We start from the raw sequence: 26,212 nt of genomic DNA on the forward strand, positions 1-26,212 counted from the left end.
GACGTTTTGGGTCACGACCCTTCTTCAGACTGGTTAGGGTTAAAGGTAACGAGAGATAGAGAGAGAGAGATAAAGAACAATGAATGAAAGATATACAAAAAAGTAACGAAGATAAAGAAATAGGCCACTTGTTAGCTGTTTGTTGGGTGAAAACGAAGCTGGTGAGACGGGGTGGAGCGGAAATAAACTGGAGGCTAGAAAAGTCAGGACAAGTCAAGGGTCAGCAACAGATGGCCCCTGGAAGGGTGGAGTCCATAATGGTCCATTGTTGGCTGGGGAAGGTGTGATGACAAGAGGGATACAAGGATAGGAACAGTGGAACAAAGTGCCCTTTTCTGTGCTGCACTGATCCATGTTCTGCGTTTGCTTTCAATATCCCCATGTTCATGCTTTTGGTTAAAAATATTGATCACTTTTTTTGGTCGAGGTGTGCTTTCCACTTGCTGGCCCCTGGGTGAGCCGTTTAACTCAACTCTGACTGTTCTGCAAGGGTAGCTGGAGTTGGCAGAAACATTTTATCACGCCATCTGAACGGAATTCTCGCAGTACTTTTCCTTCCAAACAACAAACTCAAAAGAGATTAACTGGTGGAGGATTTCAATGCTGCAATGTGTAGACAGGTTATCTACAACATAGTAGTCAATTAACTAAGCAAGTCATTGAGTAAAACACAAAGCGCTGGAGAAACCCAGCGGGTCAGGCAGCATCCGTGGAGGGAATGGACCAGTACCATTTCAGTTCGGGACCCTTCTTCAGATTGTGCCAAAACCATCAAGAATCTCTGGAGAGAAGGAATGGGTGATTTTTCGGGTCGAGATCCTTCAGTCTCCACCCGAAATGTCACCCATTCCTTCTCTCCACAGATGCTGCCTGACCCGCTAAGTTGCCCTTACACATTTGTGTCATAGAGTCATACAGTGTGGAAACAGGCTCTTCAGCCCAACTTGCCCACACCGACCAACATGTCCCATCTACACTAGTCCCACCTGCCTGCATTTGGCCCATATCCCTCCAAACCCGCCCTTTCCACGTACCAGTTTGTATTACTACCCGCCTCAACTTCCTCCTCTGGCAGCTTGTTCCATAAACCCACTACCACCACCTCCGCGAAAAGGTTACCCCCAAGGTTCCTATTAATTAATCCCCCCCCTCACTTTAAACCTCTGTCCTCTGGTTCAGGATTCTGTGACTCTGGGGAAAAAGCATCCATGCGTCTACCCGATCTATTCCTCTCATTATTTTGCTCACCTCTATAAGATCACCCCTCATCCTCCTGCACATCAAGGAATAGAGTCTTAGCCTGCTCGGCCTCTCGCTGTAGCTAGGAGCCCCGAGTCCTGGCAACATCCTTGTAACTCTCTGCACTCTTTCCAGCTGGACAACATCTTTCCTATAACATTTGGGCACCATATCTGAGTAAGGATGTGCTTGCTGGCTCTTGCGAGAGTCCAGAGGAGGGTTACAAGAATTATCCCAGGAATGAGTGGATTAACATATGAGTATTTGATGGCACTGGGCCCGTACTCGCTGGAGTTTAGAAAAATGAGGGGGGACCTCATTGAAAAGTATCAAATAGTGAAAGACTTGGATAGAGTGGACGTGGAGAAGATGTTTCCACTAGTGAGAGACTAGGACTAGAGGTCATGGCCTCAGAATTAAGGGATAGAGGTGAAGAGGAATTTCTTTAGTCACTGAGGGGCAAATCTATGAAATTAATTGCCAAAGAACACGGTGGAGGCCAAGTCAATGGATATTCTTAAGGCAGAGATAGATAGTTTCTTGATTTATACGGGCATCAGAGGTTATGGGGAGAAGACAGGAGGATGGGGTTAGGAGGGAGAGATAGATCAGCCATGATTGAATGGAGGAGTAGACTTGATGGGCTGAATGGCCTAATTCTGCTCCTATCACTCATGAACTTATGAACATGGTGCCCAGAACTGAACCTAATATGCAAATTGTGGCCTCACCAACGTCTTATCTAACTGCAACATGACCTCCCAACTTGCCTCAAATTGTCTCAATATTTCAGCATCTGCTGTTTGTGATGTCAGCCAGGCATCGTGAACTTTGGGGATTTTCCCTGAAGGAAGTGGTGAATAGCCGAGTAACCCGTCAGCTTTCCACGTTGATAATTAAAAGGAAACATTCTCAGCAATGTTTGCATAAAGTTGTGGAGTGCTCGCGCGACTGCGTAGACGGATGCATACTTACAGGCGGGAGCATGAAATGGGCGGGCGGTGCCTGGAGTCGCGATGGCGGGGGAGTGTAGGGCTCCGAATAGTCAGGGGAGAGGCACCGCTCCTTCTCGGCAACCAGCGCGGGAAGGTTCTCCGAGACAGAGATCATTTCAATTGGCTTTTTGGGAAAGGTGAAGACTCCGTACACTTGTCCCGGGCTGATGTCGACTGCTTGTGATCCCAGTAAAGGATTACCTTTGTCTGCAAACTGAAAGCGAAAAACGTTTCAGTCAATGAGAAGCAATAGATAACGCAGCAACATCTTTTTAACTATAGAAATTAGTTGGATTGACTGAACAATGGCGAACGACATAATCTCCCGACAATGGGACCGTGAATAAAGTCACATGCAAATAACTAATATGCTGACATTAGAATATGCTTACTATTCCGACTGAGAATGGCTAAATTAGGGAAGGTAGCCTTATTTTTCAAAGAACAACAATCATTCTCCTATGTAGATAGTGAACTGTTTGCAGGCATTCTGCCCGTCGGATGTTTTTGCACAGATTACCAGCGGCACCTACCTGGTCTTTGCATTGCACCGAGCTTTTACCACCCCCTCCCGTAGTGAATGGTGAGGATTGGTGGACGGTGACCCCCGCGGAGTGGAGCTGGTGAATGAGGCTCCGATGCACTGTCCCACTTGGGCAGGTCACCACGATCTGGTTGATCATTCTACCTGCAGAAGCACAGGGGCAGGAGAGGCAGGGAAAGATGAAGGAGTTAGTGACTTGGCGGTGTCGTGTGGAACATGCAGTACAGGGCTGAGAGACGCAGGACAAAATAGCGCCTCTTGCATACAGACTCAGTGGCTGCCCTGTACATTCTGGTCTAACCGGGGGGTTATGCATGCAGCTCATGTATGGCGATAGTTTTGCTGTATGCAAAATAAATCTTTAACTAGTGCAAGGGTGATTGCAGGTCAGCATGGACTTGGTGGGCTGAAGAGCCAGTTTCCACACTATCAAGTCAAGTCAATTTTATTTCTATTGCACATTTAAAAACTACTCTCGTGGACCAAAGTGCTTCACATCAGTGCTACATACAGTGATACATAGATCTAACAATACATACAGCGCTCCCTCAGGGGACCTCAACTCTAACTCTAAACCTTTATACTTGCTCAATACTTCTTCTCGCACGAGTGATGTCCTGCAATGCTGTGTATTCTGAACTATATTCTGCACTCTGTATCTTCCCCTTTGCTATCTAATGTACTCTGAACTGATTGTATCTACGCATGGAATATTTGATCTGCTTGGATGGCATGCAAACAAGGTTTTTCACTGTACCTCGGCACAGGTAGCAATAATAAATCTAAACCTAAAAACATCAGGCTTTTGAAACTGTGTTGAAGAAACAGTGGTACAAGTCGCTACTGTAGAATGTGGACATTATTACTCCACCTACCTTCGATAATCAATGTCCTTGAATTAATCTCGGATGCTTCGTGTTCAGATATTGTTACAGCGTTGAGAGAAAGCTCCCCCTGTAAAACAGCACAACATAGAATAAATAAATTAAAAAACACATGTTCTTTTCCATTCATTTAAAAGAAAGTAGTGGTCTTTGCAGGCTGTGCCAACATTTAATTGTCCTTGATAAGGTGGTGATTCGCTGCCTTGTTGAACGGCTACACAATCAAAATGTGGATTATAGAAATGACGGAGACCTTAAACGTGGAAAGAATCAGATTTTCCCTGTTGGACAAACAGGAATTATTCGTTGGAATATGGTCTCCTTTTATTGATTACTTAAAGGGTCAGAATAGTTCAGCACAGGAACCTGACTAGCAACCGGACTAAAGATTGGATGAAATGCTATACTCCGAAATGTACGAACATATCTCGAATGATGTTTTTAAACTCTAACAAATTTTTCCATTCTTCTTCAATTACCTCTTTCACTCCTCTTCCTTTTTTTTTATTTTAGCTTTCTTTTTCCTTCTCTCTCTCTATTTCATCTATCCCTTTAGTTCTATCTAGTTATAAAAAAAAAACGAAGAAAAATGCAAAAAGTATTGGAGACAATGTAATAATAACTGACAATATTATCAATTTAAAAATGTAAGACAGTAATGATGTAATGGATTATGTACCTATCTCCAATAATAAAAAAATTAAACAAAAAAAAAAAACGGCTACAGTTCGCAAAGTGTTGGTACGCCCACAATGTTGGTGAGGATGTAGATTCAGGATTTAAGTTTCATTTAGTTTACTTTAGAGATACAGCACAGAAACAGGCCCTTCAGTCACCGAATCCACGCCGACCAGCGACCCTTGCACACTAATACTGTTCTAGGATGAATGTCTTTCCATTCTCTCTTTAAACTTTAGACTTTTAGACTTCAGAGATACAGCGCGAAAACAAGCCTTTTGGCCCTCTGGGTTTGCACCAACTAACATTCACCCTGTACACTAGCACTATCCGACACACTAGGGGCAATTTACCATTTACAGAAGCCAATGACCCTACAGAGCCGTACGTCGTTGGAGTGTGGGAGGAAACTAAAGCACCTGGTGAAAACCCACGTGGTCACAGGGAGAACGTGCAAACTCCATACAGACAGCACACGTAGTCAGGATCGAACATGGGGGTCTGGCGCTGTAAGGCAGCAACTCTGCCGCTGCACCACCGTGCCGCTCCCCTCGGCCCATTTTTTTTAAATCAGCCGTTCCCCACCCCCACCCAGCTTGGGGAACTACAAAATATCTCCTTTGAATAGATGTTGGAGAACCTCAGAGCATGTGGCAAATGGCGAGAGAGAAATTCTCCAGAGGTGACGGGGTGTGTTGGGGGGGCCGCTGCTTACCTTGTAATAAAGGGCACGGTCTTCCTGCGACAGGATGAGGAGCGTTGCAGGGAAGAGGACCAAGAGACGATCGTGTTTCTCCTGCAGACAGAGACACACACAACACAGTTGTCATTACAAACATGAAGCAGGCATAGACCATTTGAACACTGCCCAGTCCATCACGGGTACCGACCTCCCCACCGCTGAAGGGATGTACAGGGGTCGGTGCCTCAAGAAGGCAGCCAGCATCGTCAGAGACCCACACCACCCTGGCCACACTATCGTTTCACTCTTGCCATCGGGACGGTGGTGTAGGAGCCTGAGAACCGCAAGGTCCAGGATCCAGGTTCAAGTGCAGCTTCTTTCTAACATTGTGTGTAGGTCCTGGGAAAAAGATTCTCGCTGTCTATCCCATCCAAGTTCCTCATTAGTTCATAAACATCTATATGGTTATCCTTCAGCATCCCATGTCCAAGGGACAGCAAACCAAACAGAGCACAGGAAGGAACTGCAGATGCTGGTTTAAACCGAAGATGGACACAAAATGCTGGAGTAACTCAACGGGACAGGCAGCATCTCTGGAGAGAAGGAATGGGTGATGTTTCGGGTCGAGAGCCTTCTTCAGACCAACCAAACAGATCTCGCTTCAAACTACCACTCTCAAATCTTGGCAACGTCCTAACGAGTCCCCTCCGCGCGCTCAAACTGATCTGCCCTCCAGGAAGGAGGTGGGTTTGAAAAACTTCAGGTTCATCCTGGAGTCTAGAGCAAGGGTCGGCAACCTACGGCCCCCGGGCCGAATGCGGCCCGCAACCCGAAATCATCCGGCCCGCAGGCGGATTTTGTTTCCCGTATTCGTCCGGCCCGGCCGAGCTCTGGCTGCACCGCATCCTGCGCAAAGCCGCCAGCACGGCCGCGCACCTTCTGCGGACACGTTTAAGAAAGAACTGCAGATGCTGGAAAAATCGAAGGTAAACAAAAATGCTGGAGAAATTCAGAATGAGACATGCAAGGATTGCATGAGGCTGCCTCACCCGTTGAGTTTCTCCAGCATTTTTGCCCACCTTCTGCGAACACACGATTTGATGCCTGCCATCAGGGGCGGGATCCATGTGTACACGTGATAGATGTGGCCCGCCATCTGCTCACAGACATGCGTCCCGGCCCCTACGCAGAACAAGGTTGACAACCCCTGGTCTAGAGGGTTGTAGAGAAGGTTGAAGCAAGGCAGCTGGAGGTGGGACCACATGCACGGAGCTGGCAGCCCTGCCGAACAGCGACATTGTTAGCCCAGATGCGTGTACCTGAGAAGGTAAATGCTGCAGCGACGCTTCTGATATCCAGATGATCTCACCCAGGGAGTTGATGCGTGTCCTCTCGCCTCCGTGAATCGACTGGCTCAGCACTACAGTCTTCCAGTCCACATTTTGACGGCGTAGTCGCAGGGAGTTGCTCTGTGTGAAACAAACTTGTGAATTACTCACGGCACATTAAAACAAAAATAACTGTGGATGCCGAGGCTCAGAAATAAACATTGAGCTGACTAATAGTGGACCTGAACATCGGACATAGAGCAGTACAGCACAGGAACAGGCCCCATGGCACGCAATACCTGTGCCAAACATGAAGCCCAGACCAACTCTTATCTGCCTCCACATAACCCATATCGAAGACAGGCACAAAATGCTGGAGTAACGTAGTGGGTCAGGCATCATCTCTGGAGAGAAGGAATAGGTGACGTTTCGGGTCGAGACCTTTCTTCAGACATTTCTCGACCCAAAACGTCATCTATTCCTTCTCTGAGATCCGCTGAGTTACTCCAGCTATTTGTGTCTGTCTTTGGTTTAAACCTGTATCAGCAATTCCACCCTACACATAATCCACGTCCCTCTATTCCCTTGCCTATCCTGAAGTCTCTTTAATTCTACTATCATCCCCGTGTCCACTACCACTCCTGGCAGTGCATCCCAGGCACTATCCACCCTGGATAATGGATAACATCATGAGGGAGATAGATCGGGCAGAGTCTCTTGCCCAGAGTAGGCAAATCGAGGACCAGAGGACAAAGGTTTAAGGTGAAGGGGAAAAGATTTAATGGGAATCTGAAGGGTAACTTTTTCCACACAAAGGGAGGTGGGTGTATAGAACATGCTATCACAGGAGGTAGTTGAGACTGGGACTATCCCAGCATTTAAGAAACAGTTAGACAGATACATGGATAGGACAGGTTTGGAGGGCTATGGACTAAACGCAGGTAGGTGGGACTAGTGTAGCTGGGACACGTTGGCCAGTGTAGGCAAGTTGGGCCGAAGGGCCTGTTTCCACACTGTATCACTATCCACACTATGCAAAATATATAGCTCTTAGGGCTAACGGAATCAAAGGATATGGGGTGAAGGCAGGAACGGGACACTGATTTAGGATGATCAGCCATGGCGGTGCTGGCTAGAAGGGCCTAATGGCCTAGTCCTGCACCTATTTGCTATGCTTCTATTTGTGCTACAAACCTCTACGTCTTTAGAGTGTGGGAGGAAACCAGAGGTCCCGGAGAAAACCCACGGAGGTCACGGGGAGAACACACAAACTTCATACAAACAAGCACCTGTAGTCAGGATCGAACCAGGGTCTCTGGCGCTGAAAGGCAGCAACTCTGCCGCTGCCCCACCATGCCGCCCGTACTCTGGGCGATTGTAGCATCGTAACTACAATTCTGAATGGCGGGATTTCAGCAAGTGATAGATAAAGTTAAAAAAAAATAGTAGTAATTGGCATACCTATTATCCAAGAGGTAGACAGGAAGTAATCACACTTTAATTGAATGCCACAAATGTCACCAAATGACCCAGTCGGGACAGTGTCTCAGCAGGTGAGTAATTACCTGTGACACTAGTATTTGACTGTGTGGTACCAATCATTGAATGACACCAACGTCAGAGTTAAATTGTTACAGCTTCAATGTTGTGCTGGCAATCAATGAGTCAGGATCAGCTGTGTACAAGATACTACTTATTATGACACTGGGACATTTTAAAACAGTTTTTAATATACAGAAAAATAAAGTTACAGCTTCAATCCCAGCTGCAGACTATAGTGTTAAACCTGGGGAATCCAACCACTAAACACAAGGGGGTACAGCATTGCCAGAGATGTGGTCCTGTCAAGGTGATGTTAAGGTGCCCTACTTGTTTCTAAGAAGGAACTGCAGATGCTGGAAAAAATTGAACGTAGACAAAAGAAAAGCTGGAGAAACTCGGTGGGTAAGGCAGCATCTATGGAGTGAAGGAATAGGTGACGTTTTGGGTCGAGACCCTTCTTCAGTGATATGAGGAACCTGCTGCCCAGTGAGCTGGTGATCTGAATCCATCAGTATGTTCAAGAGAAAATCAGGTAGGCACTTGAGGGAAACATGTACAAGGGCACTGGGGAAGAATGGGGGAGGGGCACAGATGGGCCCGTGTAATCAGAAGCCAATGTAGATGCCAGGCTGACATAAGAGGCGGGGGGTAGAGTTGCTGCCTTACAGCGCCAGAGACCCGGGTTCCATTCCGACTCCAGGTGCTGTCTGTACGGAGTTTGCATGTTCGCCCTGTGACAGCGTGACTTTTATTTGTGTGTAGAACTGTGCTAGTGTGCGGGGTGACCATTGGTCGGTGCGGACTCGGTGGGCAATAGGACCCGTTTCCATGCTGTATCTCTAAAGTCTTAAGTGACTGCTGATACTGGAATTTCGAGCAAAACACCAAGTGCACGAGGAACTCAGCAGGCCAGGCAGCATCTGTGGAGGTAAATGGATAGGCGGCATCTCGGATGATGGGCTGAACCATGCTATTGTTGCCTGTCCATTTCCTCCACTCTGCTGCCCGACTATCAGTTCCTCCAGCACTTTGTGTTTTGCCCAGGATTCCAGCATCTGCAGTTCCCGGAGTCTGTCCGATTCTAATCAACCATCGCCATTGGTCTCGAGCTACAATCTACCTCACTGGAGACCATCGGACTATCGTCAACTGGACTTTACTGGGCTTTATCCTACACTAAGCTTTATTCCCTTTATCATGTATCAGCACGCTGTGGATGGCTCGATTGTAATCATGTACAGTACTTCCGCTGACTGGTTAGCACGCAAAAGCTTTTCACAGTACCTCGATACATACGATCTGTACCTCCCCCGGCCTAGTTCTCAGACTAGTTTTACTGTCCTCCTGATTAAATATTGCTGATTGTATGCCGTGTTGTCACCTTCCCCTCAGCCAACGATGAACAATTCTGCATTTCCTTAGAATCATCTGCTTTGATCTGTCGTTTTCACACCTTACCCTTCCATATCTCTAAACTTCGTCGCCCCCGACTCTCAGTTTGAACAAGAGCCTCGACCCGAAACTTCATCCATTCCTTCCCTCCAGAGATGCTGTCTGGCCCGCTGAGTTACTCCAACATTTGGTGTCTATATAAATTAAACTACATTTGCTCTGCAGAACTGCTCACATCCACACTGTAGCCCATTGTGGTATCGAGTTCCCTGTGGTTCAAGGCCACAATAGTCCCCGATTGAAAAAAAAAACAATGATGCATGGCAGCCTGCGGATTACCTTGAGAACCTTGCAGTAGTTGCAGCAAAGAACTAGTTATTGATACATCAGGGCCACATAAATAACTGATGCACCCGTTTCTTTACCGCTTCCCATACCCCGGCAGTGACAATGGAAGATACCTCATGGACGACACACCTAGAATAATCTTCTTTCTGCTCTTCTCAAATAGCCCAAAGTCATTTAAGGTGGAGAGCTGATGGAAGGCTCAGTAATCCGAGCCCTGGAAAGGCTTGCCTTGTGCTTAAGTTCGCCACAAAGGAAACCGGAGATAAGGCCGGTTTGCAGGGGAGACTGGTCTTTGTGAGAAAGAGGCCTCGGGCATAGCAGGGCTCAGGTTCCCGAGTTTATAGGCAAACACCACCTCAGGGTAAAACATACTTGACCCCTTTGCACACACCAGCACGTGATTAGTTTTCTCCTGAAACCTGCTGCTCTGTCTGGGCCATTCAGTCTGAGCTGGTGGACTTTAGTTTAGTTTGGAGAGATACAGCAATGGAAACAGGCCCTTCGGCCCACCGAGTCCGCACCGACCAACGATCTCCACACACTAGCACTACCCGACACACACTAGGGACAATTTTCAATTTACAATCTGTACTAAAACCAATTAACCTACAAACCTGTACGTCTTTGGAGTGTGGGAGGAAACTGGAGATCTCGGAGAAAACGCACGCAGGTCGTGGGGAGAACGTACAAACTCCGTACAGACAGCACCCGTAGTCAGGATCGAACCCGGGTCCCTGGCGCTGCAAGGCAGCAACTCTACCACTGCGCCACCGTGAACATGTTGGTGTCACGAGGAAAATAGGGTGGTGGGTGGTGGGTATATGAAACAAGCTGCGGGAGGAGTTAGTTGAGACTACCGCAATGTTTAAGAAACATTTGGACAGGTGCACGGATAGGATAGGTTTAGAGGGCTCTATTGCTGCTTTGCAATTAATCACATTTATTAGTTGCAAGAAACGCCCGGTCTCTGGTTCTCCCCTGAACTCACAGCCATTATTGTGCTGGAGGTGATTGCACCGGATCCCAGTTCCTCAAAGCAAGAATCCCCCACATTCCTGTGAAGAGACAACTGAAATCATACTTACATTAGTATTCCTCGACGTGGGTACCCGAGATGTTCCTGGTATCTTTCTGCTCTCTTGCCTCTGCCTTCCAAGGTAATAAAGCCATTCCTTCACTTCCTCTTTAGTTGAGCAGTAAACAGTAAAAGGGTGTAGCAATGGGCCTGGAATCACAATAAATGGTAGGTGGATGATCAGATAGAAAGCAGCATGTTGTTGACGAGTACATGGGCATCAGATGCAAGAACGTTATTTATTGTCCACCTCCTGATCGCCTCTTAGGCCAAGTACAAGTCCACCACATCAATGAGGGGAGTGCTGCAGTTGAGTTGCTGCCTTACAGAGCCAGGGACATGGGTTTGATCCCGTCTACGGGTGCTATCTGTACAGAGCTTGTACAATCTCCCCGAGACCTCGAGATCTCCGGTTTTTACTCGCGCTCCAAAAACGTACAGGTTCGTAGATTAACTGGCTTGGCATAAATGCAAAATTGTCCCTGGTGTAGGGCAGTGTTAATGTGCGGGGATCGCTGGTCAGTGCAGACTCAGTGGGTCAAAGGGTCTGTTTCCGCACTGTATCTCTAAACTAAACGAGTCTGGAGTCATATGAAGATCTTACATGGGCATGGATGACAGCATCTCTTTCCATTAGTGAACCAGATAGGTCTAAGAGTATTCAGACAGTTTGAGGATTAACTTTACAGAAACTATCTTGGAGACACAAGGAACTGCAGATGCTGGGTACTTGAGCAAAATGCAAAGTGCTGGAGCAACTCAGTGGGTCAGGCTGCATCTTTGGAGAGAATGGGCAGATGACGCTTTGGGTTGGGACCTTTGTTCAGACTGATTGTAGGGCGAGTGGTCATTCAGCGCAATCATCTGCCATCCCATCCTGAACCTTTGTCATTCAGAACACTGTATAGGTGGCGTTTCGAGTTTAAGACTTAAATAAGGTCTGAAGAAGGGTTCTGACCCAAAACATCATCCCATTCCTTTTCTCCAGAGATGCTGCCCGACCCCCCCCGAGTTACTCAAGTATTTTGTGTCTATCCACAAATTGTTGTACAAATTGGCTCTTTGTTTGAGATCAGCCGAGAGCTAGTTACTAATGTACCACTGAACAGGCCAAGCGAGTTACTGAACAACTGGAGTTCTACAAGATAAGGGATCATTCAGCAGATTACAAGACCCCAGTCACACAGAGGAGCTCAAAATAAACACTGACCAACAAGGACAGTCCTCAAGTGTTTTTGCATCATCGTCTCAATTGCGAGATAAGATTCCAGCCTCAAACTACGCTCTTGTGCAGGGACAGCTTCTTCCCTTCAGCCATCAGGCTATTAAACACGGCAACCTCCAAATAAGTTCTGAATGACATAGAATTGGTTTTGTCTTTTTGAACTATTATTGTTTGTTTATTTACGTGTACGTGTGTGTCTATATAGATAAATGCATGTGTACATACACACAAAATATATACATATATATACACACACACAGACACTGAACGTTTTTCTCTCTCTCGTTTATTATATTGTTTACAGTGTACTATGTTTACATATTCTGCAGTGCTGCAGTGAGTAAGAATTTCATTGTTCTATCTGGGACACATGACAATAAAACTCTTGACGGTTATTTTACAGTTTGCACATCCATCTAGGATTAATTTTGCAAATCACTGGCAAAAGTTGTCATCACCAAGACCGACTCATGCTCTGTGTAACTGATATGACGCAATACATTTGCAAAAATATGAATCATCTCGACACAACCACAATGAAAGCAATAATTGATAAGGTCTCCGTGATTAATGGACACCAGGGAACCTAACTGCACGAGTTGGGGCGAGGGTGAAATAGGATTTTAAAAAAAAAAATGTTAAACTAAATGCTTAAACTAAAATTTGGTTCAATCTTCAATCAAGTCCAATCACTCTTTAAACAGAAACTTTTGCTGTAAAATCTCTGTTCACTATGATATTTAACAAATGCTTAATGCTTCAATTATAAAGGATTTTTCTATTTAGCTTAGTTTAAGGATATGGTATAGAAACAGGCCTTTTGGCCCGGCGAGTCCATGCTGACCATTAATCACCCGATCACACTAGTTGTAGGTGATGCTATTTTCGCCCCCCCCCCCCCCTAAACATTAGGGGTAATATTTTCAATTTACACAGGCCAATTCATCTGCAAACCTGCACATCTTTGGGATGTGGGAGGAAACCGGAGCACCAGGATGAAACGCACGCGGTCAAAGGGAGAACGTGAATAGTCCACACAGAGCACCTGTGGTCAGCATCGAACCCAGGTCCCTGGCGCTGTGAGGCAGCAGCTCTACCTGCTGTGCTACTGTGCCGCTCTGGATAAAGTGGAATGGTACCTTCATTGGTTCATTTGGACATTGGCTGCTCACCTGTTATTTGAAATGCGTGGCGCTGGCCTGAAGTGTCGCCCGATCTGTCCACAGCGTGCACCGAGATCCCCGCTAAAGGCAGCATCCCCTGTCAATAGAATGGAGAAGATGGAGTTACATATAGCTTCTGGTAGGTCCATCACAGGCACAGCCCTCCCCACCATCAAAAACCCATCCACAAGAGCCACAGTCTCAATAGAGCAGGCAGCATCCATCATCAAGGGTGCCCACCATCTAGAGGGCCATGCCCTCTTCTCATTGCCACCATCGGGCAGGAAGTACAGAAACCTCAAGTCCCACACCACCAAGAGCAAGAACGGCTACATTCCAACAAGCCAGGTTCTTAAACCAGCCCTACACAACCTTGATCCTATCCTGACAATGGACCATTATAGACCATCTCTTGAACTGCGATCTAAAAAATAAATTCTGAATTATATTGTTGCACTAACGTCTTGCTTTATTTTGGCACGGTGTGTGGTTCCTTGAAGTTGGAGTCGCAGGTAGATAAGGTGGTCAAAAAGGCTTTTAGTACTTTGGCCTTCATCAGTCAGGGTATTGAGCATAGAAGTTGGGAGGTCATATTGCAGTTGTATAAGACGTTGGTGAGACTGCAGTTAGAATATTGTGTTCAGTTCTGGGCACCATGTTATAGGAAAGATATTGTCATGCTTGAAAGAGTGCAGAAAGGATTTACAAGGATGATGCCAGGACCAGTGGGTGTGAGCTATAGGGAGAAGTTGAGTAGGCTGGGTCTCTATACTATGGAGCACAGGAGGATGAGGGGAGATCTTCCAGAGGTGTACAAAATCATGAGATGAATAGATCGGGTAGATGCACAGAGTCTTTTGCCCAGGGTAGGGAAATCGAGGACTAGGGGACATAGGTTGGGCCTGTTTCCACACTATCTCTCTATGTTTTGGGTTTGTAGGTTAATTGATCTTTGTAAATTGTCCCAAATTTAGTTTTAGAGTTGCAGCAACACACATAAATACGCATATAAAGTGCAAGAAAGTTCAGATTGTTGTTTGAGTTGAGTTTAGTCTGATGGCCGAGGGGAAGCAGCTGTTCCTAAACCTGGATGTTGCAGAGGGGTCTCAACCCGAAACATCACCTATTCCTTTTCTCCAGAGGCGCTGTCTGAGCTGCTGATTTGCTCCAGCTTTGTGTCTACCGTCAGGTGAGCAAAGGTCTGTTCTCATGCCGTGCCTCTAAACCACACCAAACCTGTTCACCGCTATGACTGCAGCTGCTCAAGGTAGAAGGCAGTTGGGGAAGGGCGCGGACTGCTTTGCCTGCAAGGCTTACACCCATGAAAGAATAATAAATAACTCCATTGTCAAGTTTAACTAAGAATTACCTGATAAGTGAAACCATGGAAGTCTTCGGAGAGAATAAGCAGGTGGTTTGGGAAGAGCACCAAACGCCTGTCATAGATATCCTGTAAGGAGAGAGACAGATCCCTTTGTCAGCAGCAGCCACCAAACTAAACACTGTATTGGAACACACTCAGCGAACAAATTTCAACACACTACACCAGACGCAAGTGACTGGGGTTAGATCTTCTGTTGGTTTAAATTAAGAGATCAAGTTTCACTGGAACAATCAGTCTATGAAATCCCACACTTAATAAAATAACACACAAGTTCTAAACTTACATTTAAAGAATTTTAGTTGTCGATGAGTAATTGTGTAGAGCTATCAAACCTTCCCACCTATTCCTCGTCTCCAGAGATGCTGCCTGACCCGCTGAGTTACTCCAGCACTTTGTGTCTACCTTCGGTGTGAAAAAAAACAGCACCTGCAGTTTCTTCTTGCACATCCCGTCGCTTGCTTCATTTGGCTTAGTTTGGTTTAGTAATGCAGCATGGAGCAGACCCTTGGGCCCAGGGCCAAAGGCAATGTCCAGGGCCAAAGGCAATGTCCAGGGCCAAAGGCAATGTCCAGGGCCAAAGGCAATAGATTCAGAATAAAAGAACGTACTTTTGAAAGGAGACGAGGAGGAATTTCTTTAGTCAGAGGGTGGTGAATATGTGGAATTCATTGCCACAGAAGGCTGCGGAGGCCATCAATTGCTATTTTTAAGGTAGGGATTGACAGATTCTTGATCAGTACGGCAACAGGGGTCATGAGGAGAAGGCCGGAGAATGGGGTTTAGAGGAAAGATAGATCAGCCATGATTTAATGGTGGAGTAGTCAATGGGCCGAATGGCCTAATTCTGCTCCTATAACTTATGAATTATGAACATTACTCCGACTCATGAAAGAGTGCTGACAACAGTCAAAAACCTAAAATATCAAGATTTACATCCTGCGTCCTGGTCTGATTCTCCTTCCCTCCTCCATTTCCCATTGAACATTCCCAATATTTAGGCACTTTCCACCAGACTTCCCATACATGAAACCAGCCAATTAGAAACATCCGTGCTCCATGTAGACACAAGGAACTGCAGATGCCAGTTCACAAAAAAAAAAAAACACACACAGCGGTGGAGTAACTCAGCAGGTCAGGCACTTTCTCTTGGAGGAGATGGATAGGTGACGTTTCATTGGGTCTGAAGAAAGGATCAGATCTAAAATGTCACCTATGCATGTTCTCCACAGATGTTGCCTGATCCATTGAGTTACTCCAGCACTTTGCATCTTTGTGCTTCATTTAAGACTTCTTACCTTGCAGGAGTGGCGACTGATCTTGACCTTGGAGCAATGGATCATTTTCCCCAAATCTTCCTGCTTCATCCCACTTTGATCCCATTCCTTGATGGAACTGGAGAGTAGGGTTCTCTCTGTTTCACATTGATCATTTTGCTCTGCTGCCTGATGGTAAAAAATAAATAAAAGATCAGATAAAAGAGTTCAGATAAAAAGTCCCACAGTTCACCTGACAATCAGCAGTGGGATTAATCACAAATCAATCTTAGAGTCTGAAGAAGGGTCTCGATCCAAAAACATCACCCATTCCTTCTCTCTAGATGCTGCCTGTCCTGCGGAGTTACTCCAGCATTTTGTGTCTATCTTTGGTTTAAACCAGCATCTGCAGTTCCTTGCTATACATAGGCTCTTCAATTATTTGGTAATCAATCACAGCCCAACATAATGTCTTCTCTTCTCCTCTTGAATATGCCAACCATTGCATACTAAACAAAGATATTTGGTATTGGAATTAACCTGACAATTTATAACAGAACACAAAGGATGGACCAACTCAATTGGTTGAGCAGCATCTCCCTACGCAGTTGCTGCCGAACCCACGGCATGCCTCCAGCACTTTGTCTTTTGCTCAAGATTCCAGCACCTGCAGTCTCTCGTGTCACCCATCAGCCTGAAGTTTGGTCAGCGGTACGACGGCAATGAAAACGGCCAGAAGAATCAAAGTGCGTACGGAAATGGAACAATATGCAAGAGATGCCTAGGATTACTTTAAGGAAATTATCCTAGTCAAGAGAGTGATTGATGTTTACCACGGTTACTTGTACTGATTTCAAGTTGGGTTCAACCATAGAAACTGAAAGTTGATGCATCTCGAGATGAAAACACTCAATTTCCCCAAAATAATAAAAACTAAAAAACAACCCTGAATTGAACTAATAATAAAATTCAAAAGACTCAAGCCCCAGAAATACACCATTGCGGAGGTCCACTAATTCGGTCTAAGTTGACGGTAACAATTCTCTTACCATTGCCCTTGAGAGCCTCAAGACTGCTGGCGACAACAGACGCAAGGGGTGGGCAAGTAGGAGAGGCAACAGGGTATTGCCTCCAGCGCCTTTGAGCCTGTCAAGGAGACCCTGCAGCAGCCTGGGGCTTAAGAGGATTTTGGCCGCTACAGAACATCGAACACGTTTTTAACTTGCTCAGTTTTGTAAATGGCGCCAAAATATTGTGACTCGTGCATGTGTGAGCTGTGCAAAAACAATTTAACTCTGCAGTGCATTCCTGGCAATATAGAACCATTGAACTGCAGATGAATGGTAGAATCTAGATTAACTCTTGGGAATATGGAGAGACTAAAACAAGTTAAAGTAGTGTTAGTGTAAATGGGTGTTGAGGGTCAGTATGAAAACGCCAGGCCGAATGGCCTATTTAGGTGCTTCCTCTCTATGGTTCGCCAAGCCCATGGAATTTAGGAAGGCTCTTCAGTTCATGTTCATAACTAATAGGTATCACTACAATGTGTGAAACTTGTTTGGTTTTTATTTTAAATCAAAAGGAGGATTAATGGTTCAAATGAACTAGGAATTCAGCCCTTGCATTTAGACCTAATCCCATTATCCAGCTCTCATTCCATTGCTCTGAGAGGTTTAGTAGAGAGCTGCTCACTTCAGGGTGAATGTCTCAGTTTCCATCACCCGCGAGTTCAAATCCCAGCTACGCTTCAGGTGAAGAACAAAGTTCTTCTGAAAACCGATAAGACGACTTGATTTTTTAGAGTCTCTGCAAGTTGCAGCACGGAAACAGGCCCTTCGGCCCAACGGGTCAGCACCGACCATCAACCACACATTCACATTAATCCTACTTTAGACCCATTTTCTAATTCTCACCACTCCTCAGATTCTACCACTCGCCCACACTCAGAGAACAATTTGCAGAGGCTGGTTTACCGACCAGCCAGCATGACCTTGAAACCTGGGAGGAAAGTGGAGCACCCGGGGAAAGGGCACAGGGTCGCAGGGAGAACCTGCAAACTCCACACAGGCAGTCTCCAAGGTCAGAATTGAACCCAGGTTTCAAGCACCTAGGCAGTGACCCAACAAGCTGCACGCCTCTAACTATGAGACATTTTGTGAATTAGCTCAGGCAGCACGGTGGTACAACAGTAAAGTTTCTGCCTTACAGCGTCGGGGTCCCAGGTTCGATCCCGACTACGGGTGCTGTCTGTGTGGAGCTGGTACGTTCGCCATGGGACCGCGTGGGTTTTCTCTGGGAGCTCCGGTTTCCTCCCACACTCCAAAGACGTGCAGGTTTGTAGGTTAATTGTCCCTAGTTTGTGGGATAAAATGGGTGATCGGCAGGTCGGCACAGACCCGCTGGGCCAGAGGGGCCCCCCGTTTTCCTCGCCTCATCTCTAAACTAAAGTAAACTTAACAAATAAGCCGTGTGCCTTCTCGGGGATGGATCGGGAATGAATAGAGTTTGACAAACTCTGGAACTACGGAGAGTGCAGGTGTGTCCGGAATGTAGGGGAACAGTGCACAGAATGTTAGCCAAGACGGCCTCTCAATTTTAGCTCGAAAATTGATGCGGGTCCCACCCAAATATAATTAGTGCAGCATCTGGTCTGCATGAGAGACCCGTTGCCTGGCCAAGTGTGCTGTGGGCCAGATACTGGAGAGGTTGGGCAGATGTTCTCTGGCCAACATCTGGCTTCAAGGCAGCAAAGGGAGGCCTCTGCCTCCTGTTGGGAGTTTAAACAGCAGACAGCAAGTGGTGGGAGTTCGCAAAGAAACATAGAAAACATGGCTGATCATCCTAAACAGTACCCCGTTCCTGCTTTCTCCCCATGGATTCCATTAGCCCCAAGGGCTATATCCAACTCTCTCTTGAATACATCCAGAGAATTGGCCTCCACTGCCTTCTGTGGCAGAGAATTCCACAGATTCACAACTCTGGGTGAAAATGTTTTTCCTCATCTGATGGCCTACCCCTTATTCTTAAACTGTGACCCCTGGTTCTGGACACCCCCAACATCAGGAACATTATTCCTGCATCTAGCCTGTCCTATCCTTTAAGAATGTTATTCTTAAAGGAAAAGCCAAAGAGCCTGTATTCATAAATCTCCCACAACAGCATACAGGTTTTACCAGAATGCTGCCTGGATTAGAGGACATTAGATACAAGGAGAGGCTGGACAAACATGGATTGTTTTCTCTGCCACGTCCAAGATTGTGGGGAGACTTGATAGAAATATATACAATTATGAGAGATACAGAAACAGTAAAGGGCCTGTCCCAGTTTCACGACCTCTGCCAAGTTTGCCCTCGACTCATACTCGCAGCATGGTCGTCACAAGGTCGTAAGCCGGCCGTGATGCTAGCCGTAGATGCTTGTCGTAGGCATCAAGTAGATCGGGGCGTTTTTCTAGTATGATGAAAAATGTCCACGAATAAAAAAGGTCGTGAATTTAGTCGTGAAAGTGGGACAGGGCCTTAAGACAGCACAGAATTCCCAGGGAGCAAATGTCAAAGGCTGGAGGACATTGATTTAAGATGAGAGTGACAAATTTTAAAAGAAATGAGCTGGGCACGTTTTTTTTTTTTTAATTCACATACAGGTGGGTAGCAGATATGCCACCCGGGCTGGCGTTGGAGGCAGCTACAATAATGGTGTTTAAAAGTCATAAGGTCATAAGTGATAAGAGTAGAATTAGCCCATTCGGCCCATCAAGTCTCTCCTCTGCCATTCAATCACGGCTAATCTATATCTCCCTCCAAACCCCACTCTCCTGCCTTCTCCCCATAACCTCCAACACCCATACCGATCAATAATCTATATATCACTGCTTAAAAATATCCTCCGACTTGGCCTCCATAGCCTTCTGTGGCAATGAATTCCACAGATTCACCACCCTCCGACTAAAGAAATTTCTCCTCATCTCCTTCCTCAAAGAACACCCTTTAATTCCGAGGCCATGAGCTCTAGTCCTAGACTCTCCCACTAGTGGAAACATCCTGTCCACATCCACTATCCACGCATTTCACTATCCTGTATGTTTCAATGAGGTCCCCCCTCATTCTTCTAAACACCAGCGAATGCAGGCTGGAGTACAGGCCCAGTGCCGACAAAATTTCAGCATAGGTTAACCTACTCATTCCTGAGATCATTCTTGTAAACCTCCTCTGGTCCCACTCCAGAGCCAGTACATCCTTCCTCAGATATGGTGCCCAACTATTTTGATGGGCACATGGATATGCAGGGAAAGGAGGGAAGTGGATTATGTGCAGACAGATGATTTTAGCATTGCATTTGGCATAGACGTGGGCCAAAGGGCTCTTTCCTGTGCTGTACTCGATGTTCAATGTTCTACAAATAATCATGTAATCTAATCTTGGCGATTACTGGCTGATGGATACATTGACCAGGACTCCATTCAGAGCTTTCTTTTAGACTTTAGAGATACAGCGTGCAAACAGGCGCTTCAGTCCACCACCAAATCTGCACCGACCAGCGACCACCTCGTACACTAGCACTATCCTACACACTAGGAACAATTTAGCTGAAGCCACCTAGCCTACAAGACAGTGTAGGGCCTGTATGTCTTTGGATTAAGGTCATAAGGAATAGGAGTAAAAATAGGCCATTCAGCCCATCAAATCTACACAATTCAATCCATCTCTCCCCCAACCCCATTCTCCTGCCCTCTCCTCATAACCTCCGACACCTGTACCAATCAAGAATCTATCTCTGCCTTAAAAATATCCACTAACTTGGCCTCTTCAGACTTCTGTGCAAAGAATTCCGCAGATTCACCACCCTCCGACTAAATAAATTTCTCCTCATCTGCTTCCTAAAAGAACTTCTTTTAATTCAGAGGCTATGACCTGTAGTCCTGGAGCAAACCCATGCAGTCATAGGAAGAATGTACAAACTCCATATAAGCAGCACATGTGGTCAGGATCAAACCTGGGTCTCTGGCGCTGCACCAAGGCAGCAACTCTACCACTGCACCACTGTACCGCATCCATTCTTCCTCATGGGATCTTTAACATGGCCCCAATAGTTGAGGACTCAATCACAATCCTATCTAAAAGATAGTTCTGCTGCCATTTAAAGTATTCCCTCAGTTCTGTTTTGGAGCGTCGGACTGGATTAACGTTCGAGGAATTTGAAACGCAACTTTCCAACTCAAGATGGGTAAATTCTACCTTGAACCCAAATCATTGAGCAAAGCAAACCGCACCCGAGTGCAATCAAGCAATATACAGCTGATTAGCCTTTCCCTTTCTTCACTTCAAACACCATTAAAGGGAGCGAAAAGCTAATCACTTGCGTATTTCTTGATTGTATTTAGATCTTGGTTGATTTGTCTGGTTATTCCAGTACACGTGACAATAATAAATTAAATACCAACAATAATCATATCTGTCCACACAGAAGGCATACATAGAATGACAAAACGTTGGCACAGTAACCAGCGGTAGAGTTGCTGCCTCACAGCGCCAGAGACCCGTGTTTGATCCCGACTGCGGGTGCTGTCTGTAAAGGGCCTGTCGCACTTGGGCATTATTTGCGCGTCATTTACGTGACATAATTTATGGGACACGACGCGCATTACGCATGCACGGCGCGTGGTGGAGTAGGCAGTGACCCGCGGTAGCACGTGACGCCCCGGAATTTTGGGATTTCCAAAATCCTCGCACGCCATCTACGCCCAAGTGGGACAGGCCCTCAAGTAGTTTGCACGTTCTCCCCGTGACCTGGTATTCTACGGGTGCTCTGGCTTCCTCCCACATTCCAAAGACGTACAGATTTATAAGCCAATTGGCTTGGTATCATGGTAAAACTGCCCCTAGTGTATAGGATAGCGTTAGTGTGTGGGGGAAATCGCTGGTCGGCGTGGACTCCAAGGGCCAAAGGGCCCGTTTCCACATTGCATCACTAAACATCTCCTTTCCCTTTACAAATTTCATAATCTGCTGCGTACATTGCTACCAATGCGTTTGACTCCGTTCAGTTTATTTATTGAATGTAGACACAAAATGCTGGAGTAACTCAGTGGGCGACGCAGTTTATGGAGAGAAGGAATCGGCGACGTTTCGGGTCAAGACCCTTCTTCAGACTGATGATTTATTTATTGTTACATGTACTGAGGTACAGTGCAAAACTTTTGTTGCGTGCTAACCAGCCAGCAGAAAGATTGAACATTGAAGATTGAACACTTATGATTTTCTCTCTTTCTTCAGGAGTTTCCCAGCACTAGCTCCCAACCAAGTTTAATCCACAACTGGCAGCCAAGAGCTGGATTAGGAATGGGATCCCAGCAAGAGAATGTCATGACCTAGAGCCACCAGCTCAATGAACAGGGGTCCAAGTCGATTTTTACCCCTTAACCCACGTTAGTTGCGAGAGCAAACTGCACACAAATTAACTGCCACGTCTCTTTCAGCCCAACAGCGACTTCCCTTCGAAGCGTCCTGACAGAAAATGGCGTCTGCCCATTCCATCCACAGATGTTACCTGACCCACCGAGTTCCTCCAGCACTGTGTTTTGCTCAAGTTACCATTTAATACCATTTTTTAATTACCATGCAATTCCTTGTACCACCTTCTAATACGATCTTATTGAAGCCAAAGCATTTATGGAACCTAGATCATGAAAATAATATCATTCCTTCCTTTCATTTATTTTGGGTAAATTTAAAACAAGGCTGCACAGTGGTAGAGTTTCTACCCTACAGCGTCAGAGACCCAGGTTCAATCCCGACCACGGGTGCTGGCTGTGCAGAGTTTGTACGTTCTCCCCGTGATTTTTCTCCAAGATCTTCAGTTTCCTCCCACACTCCAAAGATGTACAGGTTTGTAGGTTAATTGGCTTGGTGTATGTGTCAATTGTCCCTAGCGTGTGTAGAATAGGGTTCATATATACATACACAGAAAATAGGTGCAGGAGTAGGCCATTTGGCCCTTCGAGCCAGCACCGCCATTCAATGTGATCATGGCTGATCATCCACAATCAGTACCCCGTTCCTGCTTTCTCCCCATATCCCTTGATTCCGTTACCCCAAGAGCTCTATCTAACTCTTTTGAATGCATCCAGTGAATCGGCCTCACTGCCTTCTGAGGTAGAGAATTCCACAGATTCACAACTCTCAGGGTGAAAAAGTTTTTCCTCATTTCTGTTGAAAATGGCCTACCCCTTATTCTTAAACTATGGACCCTGGTTCTGGACTCCCCCAATATTGGGAACAGGTTTCCTGCATCTAGCGTGTCTAATCCCTTAATAATTTTATATGTTTCTATAAGATATCCTCTCATCCTTCTAAATTCCAGTGAATACAAACCCAGTCATTCCATGCTTTCATCATATGACAGTACCGCCGTCCCGGGAATTAACCTGGTGAACGTACGCTGCACTCCCTCAATAGCAAGGATATCCTTCCTCAAACTAAGAGACCAAAACTGCACACAATGCTCCAGGTGTGGTCTCACCGGGGCCCCAATACAAATGCAGAAGGACCTCTTTGCTCCAAAGCTCAAATCTAATGTGCGGGGATCTCTGGTCGGTACAGACTCGGTGGGCCGAAGGGCCTGTATCCACGCTGTATCTCTAAACTAAACGGATTCTTCAGGCAAAGCAGGAGGGGTAGGAGGCAATAGCAGGAAGTGACTGACTGAGGCCATTCACTGTTACAGACTGGTCACAACTTCCCACACGAAATCAAACAAACAGACAACTCCAGAAACAGCATCTCGGGGGTGGAATCCTCAGGAAGAGAAGCAACAATCTGGACACTAGTTATTTACTGTTTTCCTTCGCGTTGGCTGCCTGACCTGCTGAATCTTTCCAGCACTTCATATTTTCAGGATCAGCAGCTTTCTTTCTGGGCGATATTATTCGTTTGGCAGCTTTCATTGCCAAGTTGGAATGTGTGCTGCTGTAAACACATTCCTTTCTCCATGTTAGAGAAAGGTCTGTCACTCCTGGGTTTATTCACAGTCTGAGAGGGTTCCGCTGACTTAGTAATGAAATGAGCGGCACTGTGGCGCAGCAGTAGAGCTGCTGCATTACAGCGCCAGAGACCCGGGTTCGATCCCGACTACAGGTGCCGTATGCATGCTGTTTATACGTTCTCGTTGTGACTACGTGGGTTTTCTCCAGGCGCTCCGGTTTCCTCCCACATTCCAAAGGATAGGTTAATTGGCCCTCGGTAAATTGTCCCGAGTGTGTAGGATAGAACTAGTGTATGGGTGATCACTGATCGGCACGGACTCGGTGAGCTGAAGAGCCCGTTTCCACACTGTACCTCTAAACTAAACTTAACTGTGGAGGGGTAATGTATAGACAATGTTTTGGGTCGAGACCCTTCTTCAGACTGAAGAAGGTTCCCAATTCAAAACGCCGTCAGCCCATTCCAGTTTATAGAGTTATTGCCTGCTGTGAATTGACCCTGGTCTGTAGTGGAACAATGGAATCCAGTTGAAGTTGATGGGAATATGGAGAGGATAAAATTAGGATTAGTGTAAAATTAGCACTAGAGAGTTTGAGGGTCAGTGTGATCTCGGTGGGCTGAAGCAAGAGCGGAACTCGCTATCAAAACATGGAGGGGACGGGGGACAGAATTTTTTGGCGGCCGCGCGCGCATGCGCATACACACACACGCGCGAGGCTTCGGAGGCTCAATCAAAGATACTAGAGGAGCTCAATCTCAACTCTGCCCGTCTCACCGGGTTAACTACGGCCCTGTCTAGACTGACGGGACACCAGCTCTGCTTCTCCGCGCTGGCCATATTTCCCGCAAGCCCAGGCAGGTTAACCTGGCGGGACAGGCAGAGTTGAGCTGGGTTTAGCACCGCTTCTCTGCGCTGGCTATGGGCCTGGGGGTACAGCTCGCGTCAGACTCCAGACCTCTCTGGCCACCCATGGGGGGGGGGCCCCACTCGGGACAGAGCCGGAGACCCGGCCGGGATCGATCCTGCCTGTGGATGAGGCGCAGGTCTGTGTCACGTCTCCCTCCTCCAATCATCGCGCTCCATCCTCAGTCCCACCCTCACTGCCTCGCGGAAAGTGGAGATTTTTAAAATCGGGATCACAAAAACTTGGGGGGAGGAGAATGTCCCCAATTTAAATTTTTGATTATGGGGTGAAGAGGTCCCCATAAAAAGACCTCCCCCCCCCCCCCCCCCCCCCCCCCCACCTCAAGGTGGAAATGCCAAGGACCAGAGGGGTTTCTCTAAGGACTTTATCTTGCACCAAACATTATTCCCTTTATCCTATATCTAAACACTGCAGACGGCTCGATGATAATCATGTAGATTTGTTCCACTAAGTGGATAACATGCAACAAGACACAACCTAAACCAAGCTCTGAGGTTGAGGGGCAACGTTTAGTGCAGATTTGCAGGGCAACTTTTTATTTTATAGAGGCTACTGGCTGCTTGGAATATACTGCCAAGGGAGTGGCGGTGGAAGCACAGATGCCAGTGGAATTTAAGAGGCTTTTGGATAAGTGCATTGAATGGAAGGGATATGGACCACGTGCAGGCAGAAGAGATTAGTTTAATCCGGCATAATGTTCGGCACGGACACAGTGGGCCGAACAGCGTGTTGCTGTGCAGTACTGTTCTATGTTCACACTATTCATTGGGACGCAGGAGGATAAGGGGTGATTGTGTAGAGGTGTATAAAATCCATGAGGAATAGATCGGATAGACGCTCAGAGTCTCTTGCACAGAGTAGGGGAATTGAGAACCAGAGGACACAGGTTTAAGGTGAGGGGGGGGAAAGGTTTAATAGGAACCAGAGGGGTAACATTTTTCACACAGAGGATGATGAGTGTATGGAACGAGCTGCCAGAGGAGGTCGTTGGGGCAGGAACCATTGCAATGTTGAAGAAACAATTAAGACAGTTCTAGAGGGACTAGTGTAGATGGGGCATGTTGGTCGGTGTGGGCAAGCTGGGCGAGAATGTTTGCAGCTTTTGCTTTGTACATTTTTTTACTCTGTACAATGTGTATTTTTGACAATATAAAAACATTTATATTTTAAATATAAATATGCCAACAACATCAATGCCAACATCAACATTCTGTGAACGAAGCACAAAGCATTTGACAACAGTTCATTTGGATGTTCAAAGTACAAACAGCGTTCAAAACACACGGTTTGATTTTCGTTAAACCTCACCTTTGCCACTGATCGAACAGAGGCTTCTGTGTTTCAGACAGAGGGGCGGGGCGAAAGATTGCAACCGCCCTGTTTTGACTAATGCAATCAACTCGACGTGCACAAACGGAAGATCAAATAGAACAAGTTGTCCTACAACTTTCGGCTGTGCACGCCACAGGAAAGAAGAGAGGAAACGGGGTGACGGTGTTAAAATGTTCCCAGCATATAATTGCTCGGCAGGCATGGTCTTGGGAGCCATCATGCAACAGCCAAATGCTGGCTTGC

The 26,212-nt window shown here is 46.4% G+C and overlaps 1 protein-coding gene across 3 annotated transcripts in view; it reads right to left on the reverse strand.

Annotated features, from left to right (window-relative positions):
- The window catches only part of plekhn1 (pleckstrin homology domain containing, family N member 1), a 47,247-nt gene that overhangs the window by 14,982 nt on the left and 6,053 nt on the right, over nucleotides 1-26,212 (reverse strand). For all 3 annotated transcript variants that reach the window (XR_008725912.1, XM_055659593.1, XM_055659592.1), the window contains exons 3-11: nucleotides 15,775-15,921; nucleotides 14,465-14,545; nucleotides 13,105-13,192; nucleotides 10,718-10,857; nucleotides 6,342-6,491; nucleotides 5,056-5,136; nucleotides 3,650-3,732; nucleotides 2,768-2,918; nucleotides 2,215-2,448 (exon numbers count right to left, since the gene is read on the reverse strand). Coding sequence is in view for 2 of the 3 variants with exons in the window: in XM_055659593.1 (XP_055515568.1) it covers nucleotides 2,215-2,448; nucleotides 2,768-2,918; nucleotides 3,650-3,732; nucleotides 5,056-5,136; nucleotides 6,342-6,491; nucleotides 10,718-10,857; nucleotides 13,105-13,192; nucleotides 14,465-14,545; nucleotides 15,775-15,921 (1,155 nt within the window). In the remaining variant the exon portion in view is untranslated. The remainder of the gene's footprint in view (nucleotides 1-2,214; nucleotides 2,449-2,767; nucleotides 2,919-3,649; nucleotides 3,733-5,055; nucleotides 5,137-6,341; nucleotides 6,492-10,717; nucleotides 10,858-13,104; nucleotides 13,193-14,464; nucleotides 14,546-15,774; nucleotides 15,922-26,212) is intronic.

The sequence above is a fragment of the Leucoraja erinacea genome, chromosome 30, assembly GCF_028641065.1.
Source record: "Leucoraja erinacea ecotype New England chromosome 30, Leri_hhj_1, whole genome shotgun sequence".
Classification (NCBI taxonomy): domain Eukaryota; kingdom Metazoa; phylum Chordata; class Chondrichthyes; order Rajiformes; family Rajidae; genus Leucoraja; species Leucoraja erinaceus.